Raw genomic sequence first — 19,826 nt, 5'->3', positions numbered from 1 at the left:
GAGAACGAAGAAGAGAGAAACAGGGAAGATGGAGGAAGTGAGAGAAAGAATGAAAGAATCAGAGAGGAGAGACAGACAGAAATAAGGACAGGGAAGAGGGAGGAGAGCAAGATAAAGTGAAAGTTACAGGGTGAAAGAGAGAGAGGGTTGATAGAGGAAGAGAGAGACAGAAATAAAGAGAGGGAGGAAGGAGAGAGAAAGATAGAGAGAGCACGATCAAGGAAGTGAAAGAGACTCTATGAAAGGGTAGTGTAGGCTCTTCAAACACTGGATTACTCAAGTCAAGTCATTCAAAGAAGACGTAAAGAAGTTAGGTATGTAACATTACTTATAGACTATACAAAACACGCAGTCGCTTCTATCTCTCTCATTAGCATTAGCTGCCCACAAATGTATTTTGTGTTGAAATACTGACCCACAAATGTAACTGATAAAATACTGACCACCGCTCACAGACACATGATATATTTGGCAAAGACAGTAAGACACAGACACATAATTCATTCTGTGAAGAGTGACAAGTATAAGATTATTTCTATGTTAGTTTGTAAAGTTGACTTGAGTGCTTATTGTAAGCTACTTCTGTTGAAGGTTGACCCCTTTGACCTCATGCCACAGCTATTGGAATATACTTCTGTGATTATAATGACACCCTACAAGACCATAGGCTTTGTTATTCAATGTTTGCCTATTCTATTGCCTTGTATGGTGTGTTTAGACACGTGCCATTTGCGTGTCTCTCTTCTCTGCTCTAAAAAGTCTACGTTCTTGAATGGTTCTTTTTAAGTTTTCCATTCCATACATCAAATGGGCATGTGTTTCAGGTCATGAAAGCTTTCCAATTAATGACCTCAAGTAATACTGACCTTAATTAATTTTTCAGATTCAACTGTGGTTTTTAATGTCATTCTTTTTAATATTGTAGGTGCGTATTAACGCGGGAAGGTTAATTAAACAGGACCTGATGCGATAGCAGGAGAATAAGGTAGGGCCGTAGTCTCAACTCCTGGGCATTATTGTGCTTTAAAAGAGAGAAATGTTATGAGAGATATGTTTCAATGTTTAATGTGAAACAAAATGTAGCTAAAATGTTGATGCGTCTACCTCAAAATAAGTTTGGATAAACTGTTTTGCCAAAGAAGATGCTTTTGGTGGTGTTATTAAGCTTGATGGTTTTTTGGGCCCCCACCATCAACTTCAAGGCAGAGCTGCCATCCCTAACCCTAACCCTAACCCTAGTGCCTTCCAGGCAGTGCTGGTGGTTGTCCAAAATACATTTTGTCTGTCATTAACAACAGTCGAAAGGAAGACTGATTGCTGGTTGTTGATTGATTAAGGATATCAAGTAGTGATAAAACTTCTTGGTATATTTACAGAGCTCTTTCTGGGAACTCTCTTACACTTGGAATGATAACTCTTGAATACAAGGTGATTTCCATGACAGTTGATAAAGACAGCATCTGGTTTACTTTACTTTACAAACAAAGTGGGGGCAGCCTATCCCCAAACAAAAATGACACCCTGTGTGGAGTTTCTCTGGCAATACTGAAAAGTGTGTTTTGTTTGGTCCTTGTATAAAATATAATGAATGTTGTTTTGGACAAAAGTGTTAAATATAAACATAAACAAACGCGACTTCCTGCTCAATCGCTGACTGCACCTTTAAGTCTACAAAGCAAGCACGACATAAGCAATAGCTGCAAGCAAAAACTCCAGTTCAACATTATATCTTGAAAAGAACACAGCTCAAATGGCACCTTTCATACACAGAATGCAGCTCAAAGTGCTTTACATTTGAAGCATGTAACACAATAATAGTCAGTCAGTCATTATCAATCACTTTTCTTTGCTGTTTATGATCTACTCAGCAACATATCAAAAATATAGAAAATGACATGTCATAAGACTGGCAGCCTTAACCCTCTTACCCCCCACAAGCACGCCATATGGCAACTGTGGCAAGGAAAAACTCCCATATTCCAGGAAGAAACCTTGAGCAGAACCTGACTTAATAGGGGAGCCCATCTGCTTCTGGCTGGCTGCGCCCTCCAATAGTAGCAGATGTAGAATAATCTGAAAATGTAGTCTACAGGATAAGATGAGTTAACTAAAAGCTTTCCTGTACAGGTATGTTTTCAGATCTTTTTTAAAAATATTTACTGAACTCGCCTGCTTGATGTACAGAGGCAGGGTGTTCCATAGTTTGGGGGCATAATGGATAAACGCAGCTTCTCCACTTTGTGGAGCACTTTGGGTACGATTAAAAGATTTGAATTGGATGATCTAAGTTTCCTTTGTGGTTGATAAGATATTAAAAGCTCAGAGATATATGAAGGTGCTATGCCATTCAGAGCTTTGTAAGTAATTAACATAACCTTAAAATCAATTCTATAGGAAATAGGGAGCCAGTGCAGTTCAGCCAACACAGGGGTGATGTGTTCTCTCTTCTTAGTCTTAGTTAAAAGTCTAGCCGCAGAGTTCTGTATGAGTGCCAATTTCTTTAGATGTTTTTTGGGAAGACCAGTGAAAAGTGCATTGCAGTAGTCTAACCTGCTAGTGATAAAGGCGTGAATTAGTTTTTCTGCATCTTGTTGAGTTAAGAAGGGCCGCACTTTGGCTGTCTGAGTAACTTTACTGATATGGGGCTTAAAACTTAACTCTGCATCTAGGATGACACCGAGGCTTGTTACTTTTGATTTGACCTGGTGTGCCAAGTTCCCCAGATTACTAAGAATAATATCTCGCTTTAGTTTTGGTCCAACCAGAAGTACCTCTGTTTTGTCATCATTTAGTTTCAAAAAGTTTTTGCTCATCCACTGATTAATGGAGGTTAGGCATGCAGTGAGGGAGCAAAGGCCATCTGGGTTAGTTGGCTCCACAGAGATATACAATTGGGTATCATCTGCATGAGCTGTGGAAGTTTACATTATGCTGACTTATGGCGTTTCCCAATGGAAGCATATATAGAAAAATAGCAGGGGACCAAGGCAGCTCCCCTGGGCCACACCAAAAGGCAAGTCATGTTTTTCAGATACATGATCTCCTAGACTGATATAAAAATCTCTGCCAGTAATGTAGGTTTGAAACCAGTTTAGAGCATTATCAGAGAGACCCACCCACTTCGCAAGGCGGTGAATTAGGATGCTATGATCAATGGTGTCAAATGCCGCACTCAAATCCAGAAGAATAAGGATTGAGACTTTGTTTGAGTCGGTAGCTAGTCTGAGATCATTGACTATTTTTACTAGAGCCGTTTCTGTGCTGTGATTTGATCTAAAACCTGATTGGAATTTTTCAAGGATACTGTTTTCGTTGAGGAAGGTATTTAACTGATTACAAACAACTTTTTCAAGTACTTTGCTCAAAAACGATAGATTTGATATAGGCCTGTAGTTGCTCAGATTGGTATGGTCAAGATTTGACTTTTTAAGTAAAGGTTTCACAACAGCGGTTTTAAAAGCAGTTGGAAATATACCTGTTTCTAATGAGGTATTTATTACCTTGAGAAAAAAGGGAGCTAAGCTATCATATACTTTTTTGAGGAATGTAGTAGGGATTGGATCTAAAACACATGTTGAGGAGCCGGTTTGAGTTATAATTTTACCAAGCTCAGATTGAGTAATAGTGCTAAAGGACCTTAATTTTGGGGGCTGTTTTGGGTGTACTCTCAAACATATTACTTGTGTTACCAATAGCCTCCCTTATAGAAATGACTTTGTTTTTGAAGAAGTCTGCAAATTCTTCGCATCTTAGAGAGGATGCCTGGCTGAGTGTATCAAAAGGTGTTTGATGCAATAGCCTATCAATGGTAGAGAACAACACCCTAGAGTTTCCACTGTTTTCAGCAATTACCTTAGAGAAGTGGTTCCTCCTCTCATTCCGAATAGCTCTATTATAATTTGCAATTTTTTCTTTTAGAATGGCACGGTGAACCTGTAACTTAGTTTTTCTCCATGTTCTCTCAGCTTTCCTACATGATCTTTTTAGATCATGGATATTTTCGTTCATCCAAGGTGTCAGTTTGCTACAGGGCCTTTTTTTAGTTTTTAAGGGTGCCACTCTGTCAAGCAGAGCGCCTAATTCACGTTTGAGAGCCTCTACCATTTGATCAATGGGATGATGTAAAATATCTAAATTTGTGGAGTCTATAAGAGCTATGAACTGCTGTTCTGCTCTAATGTCCAAGAGTCGCGATTTGATTGCAATTTCGGGATGAATTTTTGGAGTATGTAGTACTATATTAAAAGATACACAATGATGATCAGACATATTTATATCATTTACTGATAAGTCTGTGACTTCTATCCCTCTAGAAATGACTAGATTGAGGGTGTTGCCAAGGTTGTGGGTGGGTCCTGTAACATGCTGCTTTAGCTCTAAACTGTCCAACACATTAAGGAACTTACTGGCTTTAGCATCAGTTGTCTTATTGACATGAATATTGAAGTCGCCATTTACAATTATCCGATTATAGCTAGTGATGATGAGCGACATAAGTTCAGAAAACTGGTCGAGAAAGCCAGTCCATAGTTTAGGAGGGCGGTATAAGGTTAATAGAAGTACAGCTGGGTCAGCCTTCAGAGTGATGGCAATATACTCAAAGGAAGCGAATTCGCCAAAGTTGACTCGTGTGCAACTATATTTGTTTGAGAGAATGGAGGCAATTCCACCACCTCGTTTGCCTTGTCTAATTGAGTGGAAGAAATTATAATTTGGGGGACAAGTCTCAACAAGAACAGCTTCGCTGTCTGAAGTCAGCCAGGTTTCAACAAGAAACAGAAAATCCAATTTTTTTTCACTAATAAAATCATTGATTGCAAAGGTTTTGGTAGTAAGTGCACCTATATTTAGTAAACCCATGTTAGCTGAAAATGCCTCTGGCTTTTGAGGAATATGCTGAGGTATGGAAAGAATATTTGTTAGGTTTCTAGTTTTAAATTTGTCTTTTCTTTTTACTATACGTTGGGATAGAACTATAAGCATAAGTCATGCTATTGCATGACGCAGCTTGATCTATGGTAGTAGTATTGTATGTTACCCTGCAGAAAACATTCTCAGACTCATCCACATGTATAATGCCATTCGAATCAATACCTGGGGGGCGTGAATCTGTAATATTTTCTACAGAATGTGATGGGCTCAAATGCCTTCCCAGAATGCAAAAAATACTGGACGATCATGTTATTGGACTGGGTTAACAGGAAATAACGGTTAATTTCATGAAAACCTTATAGGTTTGTTAAATAGGGCAGCCGTGGCCTACTGGTTAGCACTTCGGACTTGGAACCGGAGGGTTGCCGGTTTGAACCCCGACCAGTAGGAACGGCTGAAGTGCCCTTGAGCAAGGCACCTAACCCCTCACTGAGACAGCTCACTGTGCCGGGATTAGTGTGTGCTGAGTGTGTTTCACTAATTTTACGGATTGGGATAAATGCAGAGACCAAATTTCCCTCACTGGATCAAAAGAGTATATATACTTATACTATACTTAAATAACAATAAATGAAATGTACAGTAATTTAACACATTTCCGTTTAATTTACATTTAAGTGCTGTTTTTTTGAAAGAACAGGTAACTAATATTGAAATATGGGGGTAAATTAACGGCATTTTACAGTGTAGCATGGGGAAACCAATAGCCGAAATAGAAACCTAACATTTTCAAATGTATACACCAAAGAGAGAAACTTCGAAAAATATTCTTTTTGGTGTTGAAAAAACGGCATTTAAGTGTGGACAAAAGGCTATATTTGCTAAAAAAAAAAAAAAAAAGTATGCATGTTCAAATTTACTTTGGGCACGGTCTAAACAACAAACAAAACACGTCATGTGCACTCATATTGCAAACTGGCCATTTCCCTCTGTCCCATACAGATTGACTGTAAACAGAGATAACAGAGATTGAGTAGGCATGGTCTGGATGAGGCAAGGCTACCAGTTTGTAGCTGTGATGCACCAAGAGTGATAGGATGGGTGCAGTTCCCTTTTTTTGGTTTCAGAGCAGTGTGTTTTGCTGACTATGTACACAGTTATCGAGGTGGTTCCATATTCCTTTTCGAAGAACTGAGCACACAAGTGTGTGTTTGTGATGTCATGGAAAATGCAAATACACATACAGTACACATACACACACACACACTCACACACACACACACACACACACACACACACACACACACACACACACACACACACACACACACACACACACACAGACAGACATGACCACACAGGCGTACTCATACAGATTACTTTCATTCTCTTACAGCCATGGTGAGAACCCAAAAGGGCGATGTGAAGTGGCCAGGACCTCTGTGACGGGGAAGCAGACACTGATCCCACCTTACATCTCAGTGGGCACCAAACCAAGTGGCAGGTAAGCACCAAGTCCATTTACAGCTGTCTGTCCAAACCACCATCACTGCCTTATACAACATGAAACAGCATAATTCAGGTTTGTTCTGCTTATAGCAAAGACAGTCTTATGATGTTATCAGTCGAAGAAATTTGGTTTGTTTTAGGATTTTACCTTAACTGGTACATGAATGTCTATAGCTTCTGCATTTATCTACCTATCTTTCCATCTCTTAAAAGGTTTTTTGAGAATGGGTTGTGCATGCAGTGGTCAGAAAAAACAGAAAGAGGACAAAGGACCAAAGGGAACAGCAGGCAACAGATCCCATGTAAGATATGCTACACTGTCTATGTTATTTATCATCTTTACATTACAACTCACATTGCATTTAGATGTCATCAAAGTCTTTCATTTAAGAAAAAAATTCACATTATGTGCATTCAAATTTTTCAAAAACAGGAAACTGGTGGATTCAAGCACAGTGCAGATGCAGGTAAGGCGTTTGGTAAGGCATCCCTCTCTATGTGCCTCTGTCACACAGACTTATCGGCGTGATCTCTTCTGTGCTTAGGCGTTCATCACACACTCACAAAGTTGTGTGTTTGAGTGTGTGTGGTTGTGCGTGTGTGTGTGTGTGTGTGTGTGTGTGTCTGTGTGTGCGTGTGTTTAGGTGTGTGTGCGTTTGTGTGTGTGTTCGTGGGTGTTGTGTGTATGTGTGAAGAAACAGAAATAGGCATAAAGTAGCACTGTCCGATCAAAATTGAGATGCTGTCTTGCAAACACAATCTTGCAAAATACCTAATTGAATGTATTGTTTTAATCTCTCTACTTTCGCATCACTAATGAACTGATTTTACGAAATGTCTGTTTCCGCCATCTTCTGATTGCAGATGTTGATGTAGTTATTGCTCAATATGACTTTAAACCAACAAATGACACTGACCTGTCATTTAAGAAGGGTGACCGACTCAAGGTTATTCAAGAGTGAGTATAATGGCATTCTCAGTGTTGCTGTCCTTCGAATAGAATACTGTATTTGTAACTGTAAAAAAAGGTAAGTACACTCAACAGAATCCAGTTCCCAGATCTTGCTGCTTCAATTAAATTATGTTAGATTGTGTGAATAAATAGTTTATGTTTAAGCCTTTGGGTTATGTTGAGCACACTACTCTTGTTTTACAGTGCTATTTATTTTCCACGGAAAGGATGTAGTCGTCAAGTTAAGATTTGCCTGTTTACAAAGCAGCGCCAGCATTTTACCGTACACATGTGTACAGAAGCCCCAAAGTAATGTACAGTTAACTTCTCCATGTTAACGATTCCACATTTAAGTGGAAACATTTCACAATCCGTCTTAGGTTCAGTAGTGTTACAAAGAAGGTGTCAGTACAGGCACCCCAAAGAGGTCCACCCAGCTAACTACTTCATGTTGACATTTAAATGTACAGTCTGTATTTCACAATCTGTTTTGAACTGCATTACAGCAAAGGTGACTGGTGGGTGGCCAAGTCTCTGGTCACTGGGGAAGAGGGCTATATCCCAAGCACATATGTGGCCAGAGTGCACACCTTGGAGGTGGAAAGGTGCGTATGTATATGTGCATGAATACATACAGTATAGACCAGGGGTTGGTGTGTGTTACAACATTTTAATGCACAGTGCAGTGGCACAGAATATCTAGTAAAAATGTATGTACGCATCAACACCATGACATTAACATAACAGTGAATGTATTTTTTGTATATGCATAGAGAAATATAATGTTCATACATTTGAAAGGCCTAAATTCAGATGAATAGCAATAATCTTCATAGTTGGTTGATCAACTGCACTTCCACGCAAAACTGTCACATCCATAACGCCAACTAAATACCATGGCATTGTGTTGGCGTTATGGATGTGACAGTTGTGAGCGGAATTGCCCTCAACACTAATTATGTGTAATGTACAATTATTCTCTAGAAAATTACTGAAATAAATATGTACATGTACAGAATAGATCTCAGGTACAAATACTTATATCTTAGGGTATCTTACTATACTAGCTTAATAGTTGATTAATCATGTGATTCCCTTATAGGTAAAATAATAAATTAAAGATGGCAAATGTGTCTTTCTTGCAGGTGGTTTTTTAAAGACTTGAGTCGCAGAGACACAGAACGTCTTCTTCTAGCGCCGGGAAATAAAGTCGGCTCCTTTTTAGTCCGTGAGAGCGAGACAACTAAAGGTCAGTGGCATAAGGCGTTCCTGCTCTCACTGTTGAATAATACCAATACATCCCCCAGTATACTGTACTACATAAGCGATGCCATGTTTTATTCAATAGTTTACTGTCTGTTATTATTATTTAAATGTCTGTTATTTGTGCTTATTTATTTGTTTTGCTTTTCAAATCAGTTTATTTTGTCAGAACATAGTAAGATTCCAAGACCGAAAGATAATTAAATGTCTGAAGTTTCTTCAATGTGCAGCGGATCTCTTAACCTCTTCTTGCCACCAATTGCCCTCATCAGATTATAAGTACCTGTGCACACATTTCAATTCACCCTCCCTACTATGAGAGATGGCAGTGGGCTGAAGATCATAACCACTACAGTTATTTAATCTCTGCAGAGCCTGATGTATATAACCCACTGCAGACTCTAACATCTAACCCACTGAAAGCAACTCCCCTTGCACAGCAGGCTTGAGAATGCTTGTGTGGCAGGCAGTCAGATTAAAAATAGCAAATCATTGCTGAAAACTTCGCAACCACCTGCAGCATCTCTGCAGATGGCACACCAAAGAGCTTCATTCAGGAAGAACTGTGTGATATACTTAGTAAATGTAGCTGTTTATAATTTGTATTTAACCGACTGCTTGAAAAAGTACTACTACTACTACTGTACCTCTACAACTACTAAGACTACTACCACTAATAATAATAATGATAAAAAAATATTATCGATGATTACAATATAACAATGATTTTTATTAATACAACAATGTCCCCCCCAGGGGCCTTCTCACTCTCCGTCCGAGATTCTTCGCAAGAACATGGGGACGTAGTGAAGCACTACAAGATCCGAAGCCTGGACATTGGAGGCTTCTACATCTCCCCCTCTCTGACCTTCCCTACCCTGCCAGAACTCATCAAGCATTATTCTAGTAAGTCCAGACTGATGTAAAAAAAAGTAATCGTTGGGTTTACAGCATTCATGCTCACATGAGTGAAACAAATAGTACGCTCACAATTTCATTTATACATTTGGTTGCTGGGTTTATCTAAGCGGGAAAAAAAAAAACGGAATAGGAATACCATGCTTATCACCTCAATCTCAGTTAGACTGGCTGCTTCAGGAATCCTTCAGGAAATCTAAATACAGTTCTCAACTGCACTCACTCACTCAACCCCACAGATGTTTCGGGCCAGACGGGCCCTTGCACTGGTGATTAAACAGGTTTTAAAAGGAAAAATGTGCATGGTCGGGATTTAATAACTGGGATAAATCAATATGATACATTACTACCATGAGTAAGATCATGTGTGCTATATACTGTATGGATGGGTCAGTGCATGCCACTTGACCGCATTGATTAGCTCAAGCGCAAAACACTTTCAGGGCTTAAAGTGTTCAGGCACTATGCCAAATTCAAGCGTAGGCCAGGCTGTTTAGGATTTGAAAATAGTCAATATGCCTATAGGCCTATGACATTTTGAAAAAACATCTGATAACTTAAGGCACAGGAATTTTCTTTGGTTGACTGCACTTTGCCCGTCACTGAAATTAGTGCCCATAGAGGAATCTTGGTCACACGTAAGCGATGTGTGCGGTCAGTGGTGTTGTTGTTTTGCGCACAGACAGGTCGCGTCAGCGACACATCCTTCTCACCCTCACTTTATTTCTGTTGAGCACGACCCTCCACCCACCATTTCAGAACACAGCAAGCTTCCTGCGGTGACAGGAGACACCGTGTCTCCGAGGGGGGGGCTGCTGAAGGCAGCATAATCAGGTTTGTGGGTCATACCAACAAACACCTTGCAGTAAGCATGAGGTAGTTTTCCCTCACCGGAAATATAGTACATGCGCTGTATAGTAGACAGGCCAAGGTCAGCTTGCATGGTGTAATATCTCAGACTGTTATTTTTTTTTGCCAGTATGGTCTCTGACTTTCCATGTTGCGGTTTTTAGTACATGGTGGTGGTGTAGGCTAACTGAAGTTGCTTAATTTCTAACTCTTGAATTTCCCCTTGGGGATCTATAAAGTATCTATCTATCTATCTCTATCTATCTATCTATGGAAATCAGTTCTCTTTTCTTGTACTACCTCTACCGTCTAGTGTTTTTCAGCAGTAGATTGCTAATGTGATATAACATGGTTGTTTTAAAATATAACCACACTGTACCTGGCTGTATAATCAGTGGGCACTAAAGTGCGTTTAGAACACAATATTTCTTATGGACATTTACAGTACATTGCTTCAACTCTTTGACCCCAGACCTAAACATGCCATTATATAGATATATAATCTTTTGATAACATACACTTAAACAACAACATTGTACACAATAATTAAGAATACGAGTTCCAAAACAAACCTTTCAACAAATCTTTTGTCTTGATATTGTGCAATATTCCACTTATTGTTTTTCTTCGTAAGGAAGTTTAATGTGTGTGTGTGTGTGCGTGTTCAGGAAGTGCAGATGGGCTGTGTCAGCGTCTGGGTAACCCCTGCAAGGCAACGGTTCCTCAGCAGCCCTGGGGTAAAGACGAGTGGGAGATCCCGCGGGAGACACTCAAGTTGGTGAAGAAGTTGGGAGCCGGCCAGTTTGGAGAAGTCTGGATGGGTAAGAGGCTCTGTGTTGGAGTGCCGTCAGTACGGTTGAGCATGCGCCCTCATTGCCATAGAAATTAGCTTGGCTCTTTGGCAATGCGGACAGGCTGCATCTTTAGTGCCTTTGAGGCTGGGTGGGATGATCTCTCTCTTGGTTACAGACTCCCACCCAAATGATGCCTCAAAATATTCAATAGTGATATGGTTTGAAGTTGAAGAGAAGTGGGAGAGTTTGTTTGCCAAGTTCACTGGCTTATCCAATAATAGATGCTTTTATCGGTCAGCGATGACATGAAAGAGGACTCTTTTTCTGTTGTCTATTAATGGCTTGTTTCTTTCATGAAGCAACTAAAAAGAAACAAAATTACAGACATTTTAAAATACTGCACTTCAGCGTGCGCACGTGCACACACACACACACAAATGCTAAACATTTCAACCAGAAAGACTTAGCAAGGCACAATGATATTTACAAACAAATTATTTAATCCATCAGGATTAGGACAGTATACATAAGCAATAATGAGATATTCAATAGTGGCAGCCGTGGCCCACTGGTTAGCACTCTGGACTTGTAACCGGAGGGTTGCCGGTTTGAGCCCCGACCAGTGGGCCGCGGCTGAAGTGCCCTTGAGCAAGGCACCTAACCCCTCACTGCTCCCTGAGCCGCCCGTTGTAGCAGGCAGCTCACTGCGCCCGGATTAGTGTGTGCTTCACCTCACTGTGTGTTCACTGTGTGCTGTTTGTGTTTCACTAATTCACCGATTGGGTTAAATGCAGAGACCAAATTTCCCTCACGGGATCAAAAAAGTATATATACCTGTACACTTACTTATACTTATATGAGATAACAATGAGTCTTTCGAATAGACACCGTCCTGATCATGAGCGTGTGTGTATAAAGGCTACTACAAGAACAACCTGAAGGTGGCCATCAAGACGCTGAAGGAGGGCAGTATGGAACCTGAGGCATTCCTACAGGAGGCGAACCTGATGAAGCAGCTGCAGCATGAACGGCTTGTGCGCCTCCATGCTGTTGTCACCCAGGAGCCCATCCTCATCGTCACAGAGTTCATGTGCAACGGTGAGACAACCACACACACATACAGACACACACACACTCTGAGGAAACCATGGTGAGTACATTTAAATCAGAAAGTCAGACTGATTACCACAATTACTATTATTATTCCTGAAGGTGTAAGCAGATAATTTTTTCTCAGCAATGATATAATGCACCTGCATCAAAATACCAAAATAGACCTCTGAAGTTCGCCTGCAAAATGGACGCCAAACTGCCATCTTTGCCAATATAAGAAGATCCAAATCTCCATCTATTAACAAAGATGGCAGCTTTTGGGTCCTTTTTGTAGGCAAACTTCAGAGGTCTATTGTCACTTAACTGGAAACTATACCCAAAGAGTAGGACTTATACAGTAAACACACTGATGTCAGATATGCCTTCCAAGAGTTAATATTACTTCAGGCACTTTCTGAGAAAAGAATCCACACACTTCTCTTTTTGAGTGTTTTTTCTTCATTACTATTTCATACTTGGCTGAGACAAACAATGTTCTGACCCTTAGGTCTTCATTTGGTTTTCTATGCCTCTTATTCCAAGCTCTTCTGCATACTCAATACATGAATGGTTGAATGAAGCGGGCAAAGACTTGTTTTAATTTAGTCCGTAATCTTAGGCTACCTTGCCCACAGCAAAAGATGCATTTTGATACATTGGTCTCTTGGGGAATAGGAGTGTTGTACTGTAGTGTACAGTAATCAAGTAATTCCCCAAAACATTGAAAGAGTATGATCAAAATCAAAATATGTATCTGAAACGTATCAATTTGTTTGGTTACTTCCTTCTCCCTCAAAAATATGTATCTGAAACGTATCAATTTGTTTGGTTACTTCCTTCTCCCTCAATCGTTTAATAATCTTTCTCTGTCACTTGCAGGAAGTCTGTTGGACTTCTTAAAAACAGAAGATGGGAAACAACTGAAACTGCCCAAACTGATTGACATGTCAGCACAGGTAAGACACAAAGTACTCATCTGCAGAGCCAAATCCCTGATGAGGATTTGTTATTGAGAAAGCCTCAGCATGTCGCTTTTTGAATAAATCTCAATGTTGATTTAGCTTTACTTCAGGGCCTATGTGAAGTCATTTAGTATTGGAATTCATTAGGCCTTTGATATTCAGAGTGAGTTATGAATGTGTATGTCATCAGAACCACTGTTATATTATCACACTGTTCTCAATATAGTCCAGAGAGTAAGTTTTAAAGTCCGCACATCCAAATGTCTGACCTGGGAGCAGGACAAACAAATGACCAGACAAAAAAGAGAAAAAGTCCGCTTCAACCAGGGTTTTCTTTGTTTTTATTTTTCCGTGACGTTTCGGGTAATCACCCTTCTTCAGACGTCTAGACGTCGTTTTTTGTCTCAATATATTCCAGGACACAAAGTATTTGTATCTGTTGAAATGTTTTTACCTCCTCTGTTTAAAATACATGCATGAAATATGATGCATACACATGAACTAAAATCTAATCTAATTGTATAGAACCTAGAAAGGTATCCATGACAATCTTGGCTGCTAGTGTTCTTTTTGACCTTTGTGCAATTTAGAAATATATATATTATTGTCACTCCATCTATATTGTCCTTTAAATGCAGCACCAAATTCGCCTCATTCATCAAAATGATTAATTCATTCACAATATTTCTCCAGCTCCACATAAAAGACTAATTTTGAAATGTTAAGTAGTTCAGAAACAAATTACAGTTCTATTTATAGGCATCCGTCCATATCACTGTTTTAAGACCGCCGTGGTGTGTGAAAAGCCTTGCATCGTGTGGAAAATGTCAGCCCTGCCCTTAGTGGTTTTGTGGTCGCGCTGTGCACTTCTGCTTCTTCAAACCTCACTCCACTGTTGATCATTAACATCCGGACAGGACGTGACATCGTTTTTTCCATCATAGACCCCCCCCCGACACCATCCGCATCCTGTTTAATCCTCCATCAGAACAGAAATGTAAAATGTATTTTTAAACAGGCCCCATTTACATGTGCTGTGTGCTACTGTTAAACTGAAAAGTCAAACTAACTTGAAAAAAGTAGCTAATAAGTATTATTTTTAACTCAAAAATAAATACTTTAAAGAGTAGCTCAACTGTTTTAGTGTTTTCAATATGTTTTTATGTTTTTGACAGTGCTATTCACACTAAAATACCAATATAATTTGGGAAATGTTTCTTGAAGTTGTGCTTTCACATCTTATATTCACACCATGAGTGTGTCACGCTAGTAATGCTCACAGTCAACCTAAACAAACGGTTAAAGTTAACATAATTCAGTTGTTTAGAGTTAAACCCTCCATGCTCACAGAAGGGGAAACCCAGCTTTCCAGTGGTAAATTAACAATACCGATGTGAGAATGAAGTTGATAGCAAAAACTGTCTGAATCAGTAATCATTCCTCTTGTGACACACTTACAGTATCTTCTCACACAGTAGTGAGAACCCAAGTCGATTGATTAGTAGGTTTGAGAAGGACAAGGTGAAGGAGGGACTTAGCCTTGATTACTACATTGCTGTGTATGTCCGTAGATTTCAGTTTGGGCTTTCTTACCCCAATGTGTTGTCCATGTCTTCCCTGCTGATGACACTGTTATCTGCTACTGTCCATTGTCTAGTTGTGAGAAGTGAAAAAAATGCTCCATTGTTTTCAATTTCATGAACTTAACCTAATTTTGTTAGGCTACCGTAAATATGAATGTGTCAATATGTCGATATGAATGTGTTATCACAGCTTTTAGAAGTGGTGTTGTTAAATTTAGATTATAAACTGTTTCAGTAATGTCTTGAATTTTGAATATGAATGATATGAATTGATATGAATGTGTTATCACAGCTTTTAGAAGTGGTGTTGTTAAATTTAGATTATAAACTGTTACAGTAATGTCTTGAATTTTGCTTCAACAGAAGACATATAACCTCAGAAAACATTTCTATTTAAAAACTCTATTTATCATTACAAAAGATATTTAAGAGTCATTTACGTATATCTGGGAATCTATTGATTGCTACAGCTGTAATTTTTTCTTCATTTTGTTTCATAAGGAATTTGAAAAAAGAAATTGCAACACTACTCTTACAAACAAATGATGGTTGCCCTTTCACTCTCTCTCTCTCTCTCTCTCTCTCGTTCTCTGACTCTCTCTCATCTTGTTCTTTGTGGGAACAGATTGCAGAGGGGATGGCCTACATAGAAAGAAAAAACTACATTCACAGAGATCTGCGGGCTGCCAACATTCTGGTGTCTGAGACGTTACTTTGCAAGATTGCTGACTTTGGCTTAGCGAGAATCATCGAAACAGAGTACACAGCCAAAGAAGGTAGAGTATGCAATAGTGTATGCAAATAGTGTTTTGCAGACATCATTATGGTTATAATCTGCACTGAGATTGCTTCTAACTGTCCTACCGGTGTGTTTAGAATGCTTTCAGTAGGAATGCTGAATGATCTAAAGAACATCTGGGCCCATTGGATATTACATATTATACCACAGTTAGATCCGGTCAAACTATTTATTAATTTCGATTGGATCGAGAGGCATTCCATGAGTCATCATGTGTAGGGGTATCCCAGCACAACCCCACTTTTTTTACTGTTAGTAATCACTCCACATATTGCATTGAATTATCCAACACAAACATTCCATTGATTCATAGAGAGAAAACAGCTATTTCATAATGTCACCTTTAAAAGAGAAAAACGCAAAGTAGGTGGCTGTCAGATAGGTCGTAAATGAGCTCAGATGTATTTCTTAGTTACAAAACCTGTATTTTTAGATTTAGTAGTGCTTGTTTCTCGCTAACTTTTACAAAATATAAGGGCACAAACCCTGAATGTATTTGTTAATACAGAAATACTACCATTTTAGAGTTAGATCCACCATGTTGGATAATTTTTTTCGAGGTCACATTCAAGCAACGTACAGTACATCTCTTGAATGGTGTCATGTTGCTTGGCAACGGTTAACAAAAAGACTAAAGATTAGAACTATTTTTGTGGGTAGAGGATGAACGAACAAAAATGTAAATAAATGATAGAAAACACAATTTTGTATCTTAAAACTGTTGTACAAAAGCAATATGACACTCGTGGAAGCAATATGACACTCGTGGTCGGGGAGTTGGTAAAGGATATCCCCAAGGCTGTAGTGGCCTTCGGCCTCGTAATACGGCCAAATTACAGCTGTGGGGATATCCTTTAAAAACCCCACTCCCACTCGTGTCACATTGTTTAAGAATTTTAAAATCTGCCATTGCTGACAAAGCATCCTATTGATGGGATGTTTGAAATTCAAGAACTGAACGGGTAATCCTGTAGGGAGCTCGACACAGTACACACAACCATCTGGAGTTTGTATCGGTAAAATCATGTAATTTGAGCTATGTGAAGGGATGATTAGGACGTAATCTGATCATAGAGGCCTGGTCTATCACATTTGTTTCCTGTTTTTGCTGTCATGTCAACTAACTTTTATCATTTCATCTAAGCCGTGAAGAGAACTGTTCTCACATGCCTCTCATTATGATCACTCTCCTTCTTTCTTTCTCCCAATTCACAGGAGCAAAGTTTCCCATTAAATGGACTGCCCCTGAAGCAATAAACTTTGGGACATTCAGCATCAAGTCAGATGTCTGGTCCTTTGGTATTCTCCTGACAGAGATAGTCACGTATGGGAGGATCCCCTACCCAGGTAGCGCCAACATTCATCTCCAAGCTAAGACAATGATGCGTGCAATAACCAGCTTAGCATAATAATTAACTGAAAGTGGGTTAGAGCAGTTAGCCTATAGCTCCCTTTTAACTATAGGCTAACTGGTCTAACCCACTTCCTGTGAGGTAGAGGGCAAATAAGTTTCTTTCCCAAAAAGTTGGCATGCTCCTTTAAGCAACATATTGTATATGAAGACACAGTCTGCTGTCATACATTGAGAATGTTTGTTATCACGTCTGAATACTCGGGACACCAATATCAAATGGCCAAAATTCCCCAGCAGGAGACTTGACCATTTGACTTGTGCATTTATGTCCAGGCATGACGAATCCAGAAGTGATCCGCAACCTGGATAAGAGCTACCGGATGCCGTGTCCAGAGGGCTGCCCGCAGGAGCTGTACGAGGTGATGCAGAAATGCTGGACGGAGAGGCCGGAGGACCGGCCCACGTTCGAGCACCTGCAGGACCTGCTCAGCGACTTCTTCATCGCCACCGAGGGACAGTACGAGATGCAACCCTAACCTGAAGGTTGTCAGAGGAGAGAGAGACAGAGGAGAAGACAAAGCAGAGGCCTTGACAGAGACAATGGATAGAGCTTCCAGGCACAACATCAACACTTGAAATAGACAAAGAAGAGACTGAACAGGGACATATGTGGGCCCAAACAGAATGAGAAGAGTCTCAGAGAATCTGCCGAAAGATGAAATAGTGTTCAACATGACCATTGGCACCCACCATGATGAGGCTTGAGGCTTTGATGAGATGGAGTCTGTGAACTGAGAAACTGTCTTAGGGACAGACTCTGCTGTGAGACTCTTCTGAGAAAGCCCAAGCTGGACAGTCTTCATTGGGACAGACTATGCAGACCGAATCACTGTACTGGATTTACTCTGTTTAAAGATGCTTGATACTGTAATGAACTAGCCTGACGTAGCCATACTCAAAATTCTATTCAGAATTTGAGTCTGGACCCAAAGTATTGGGACGTGATTATGGGTCATATACCAACCGATACAGGGGAAAAAAGCCTCTGCACACAATTAGATAGACCTAACCAATCAGAGCAACGAAATAGCCTATCGTGAAATCCTGCAGAGAACAGTCAGAACATCCTTCTTCTGACAAATGTCTTAATCACTGTTTTCTGTTTGTTTTCTGAAGTTATTGCGCCGTTAATATCTTGTACAAGCGACACAATAGTGTCATAAACATGTAGCTTCTCTAGTGACAAGCTTTTTGCTGTAAACAAATTCAACCGAAACGCGCTATGGTCGCAGTAATGAATACGCACCGTTGCTCATCATCTGTCCATCATTGTATAAAGCTTACCCTACTGCCGCACGCGCGATTTGATTGGTCCGCACGATTCTCAAGTATTCAGAGGCTTGTCAATGAAACAATTCCAGACCGATATTCCTGACCTCAAATTTTGTGGCCGTGGCTAAGTTCGGGCTGGCTTTTCAGGCTAGTAATGAACAGGTTCTGCCATGAGACTCTGTAAAAATTCCACACAGAAGTCTGTTGGAGAATTCTATGGAGAGAACATACTAGACTTTGTAGAAATGACTGTATGGAATATTGGATGTAGGGGATGCTAGGGGAGAACACTGGCTATCAGTAAAAATGGAATACAGAGAAAGGATGGACTGTTGGCTGCATCTTTAACCACAGTGTTAACCTTAACCACAAAAGATGCTCTATACTTGTGTCATCTGGATATTTTATAACAGGGCAGATTTGTTCCTCAAGTGAGAATTCAATTTAAAGCCAAGGGCAATAAAATCAGCCAAAAGCACGCTCAGGTGACGTGAATGACTAGGGGCCGTTGCTCGTCTGTCCATCATCTTATAAAGCCCGTCCAGACGATTTGATTGGTGCACACAACTCTGGTGCTGGCGTAGAGGTACCATGTTGCCCCAGATGCACTGTTTGCACAAAGACTCTCAAAACAGACACCAGTGGGGGACAGATGACACAATGTGCCAAAACTGTGCCAAAACATGTCTGGTATGGAGTAATGTTACTGCAATAGTATACAGATGTGCCTTTTGCTTAAAGTTATTATTGTAAATATAAATCATGCATATTTAAGTATCTGTATGTGTATGTGATGCATCATGGATGTGCACGATAAATCGTTATTTCATATTAACTTCAGAGTTTCTGCATAAAAGTATAAATATATGACTGTTTACACAATGAACTTATCCTGAAATTAACACATTACAAAGTAGATAAAGGTGGTTAAAATAGCCCACAGAAAATAGGAATGTGGAAGGCTAAACGTTGCCTCAACTTGACAGGAAGTGTTAAATAAATAAGGTAGCTGTGGGTTGGTGTAGGGATATGGCTGACACCTTTGCATGGTTAACTTGCGAAAAACTTCAAAAGCTCACATTTGAGTTGGATTCAGCAGGCTTCTGCATGTGACATTCAAACTTTAGACAGTCATGATTAGAAAAGCTGCATGGAGCTGTGTGAATATTATATACAGTATATACTGTAGTGAGGTAGTACTCAAGTCCAGTCTGGAGACCGATTTCTGCTTTCTCGGACTCGTCTCGGACTTGTTCCTTCAAAGACTCGGTCTCGGGCCACAGTTGGGAGGAGAAGAACTCGTAATTTCAGACCGAGTCCTCGAGACCAACGGATTTTTGTATGTTCATATAAAAAAAACACACAACACATAACAACAACAATAATAAAATGCAATGTTGATGGGCATTATTTGAAAATGACATCCCATGGTGCAATGCAAAGATACTGTCTGTAGGCCTAACTGTTGATCATTAACTGGGGTGATATTAAATCAGGAATATGAAAACTGACATGTTTTTATGGTCTTGGTCTCGACTCGGTGTCAA

General features: G+C 39.9%; 1 protein-coding gene across 2 annotated transcripts; it reads left to right on the top strand.

The window, feature by feature from the left end:
* The first annotated feature begins 205 nt into the window (after nt 1–205).
* blk (BLK proto-oncogene, Src family tyrosine kinase) lies at nt 206–19,615 on the top strand. Of its 2 annotated transcripts, XM_048251007.1 has the most exons (15): nt 206–314; nt 926–985; nt 6,269–6,378; nt 6,596–6,683; nt 6,815–6,848; nt 7,246–7,339; nt 7,840–7,938; nt 8,479–8,582; nt 9,353–9,502; nt 11,032–11,184; nt 12,076–12,255; nt 13,129–13,205; nt 15,420–15,570; nt 16,809–16,940; nt 17,281–19,615. In XM_048251007.1, the coding sequence occupies exons 4-15, from the start codon at nt 6,606–6,608 to the stop codon at nt 17,481–17,483; spliced, it is 1,455 nt and encodes a 484-aa protein (XP_048106964.1). In that variant the 5' UTR covers nt 206–314; nt 926–985; nt 6,269–6,378; nt 6,596–6,605; the 3' UTR covers nt 17,484–19,615. The 2 variants fall into 2 exon arrangements, with proteins under 2 accessions (XP_048106964.1, XP_048106965.1); XM_048251008.1 differs by lacking the exon at nt 926–985.
* The last annotated feature ends 211 nt before the right edge of the window (nt 19,616–19,826 follow it).

Source organism: Alosa alosa, chromosome 8 (genome assembly GCF_017589495.1).
Source record: "Alosa alosa isolate M-15738 ecotype Scorff River chromosome 8, AALO_Geno_1.1, whole genome shotgun sequence".
Lineage (NCBI taxonomy): Eukaryota > Metazoa > Chordata > Actinopteri > Clupeiformes > Clupeidae > Alosa > Alosa alosa.
This window is presented reverse-complemented; position numbering and strand designations above follow the sequence as displayed.

Bases quoted from the DNA above. Each gene is read 5' to 3' on its own strand.
- blk (XM_048251008.1), top strand. From the start codon at position 6,606: ATGGGTTGTGCATGCAGTGGTCAGAAAAAACAGAAAGAGGACAAAGGA. The intron at 15,571-16,808 runs GTAGAGTATGCA...CCCAATTCACAG, and splicing joins AGAGTACACAGCCAAAGAAG to GAGCAAAGTTTCCCATTAAA. The intron at 16,941-17,280 runs GTAGCGCCAACA...ATTTATGTCCAG, and splicing joins TGGGAGGATCCCCTACCCAG to GCATGACGAATCCAGAAGTG.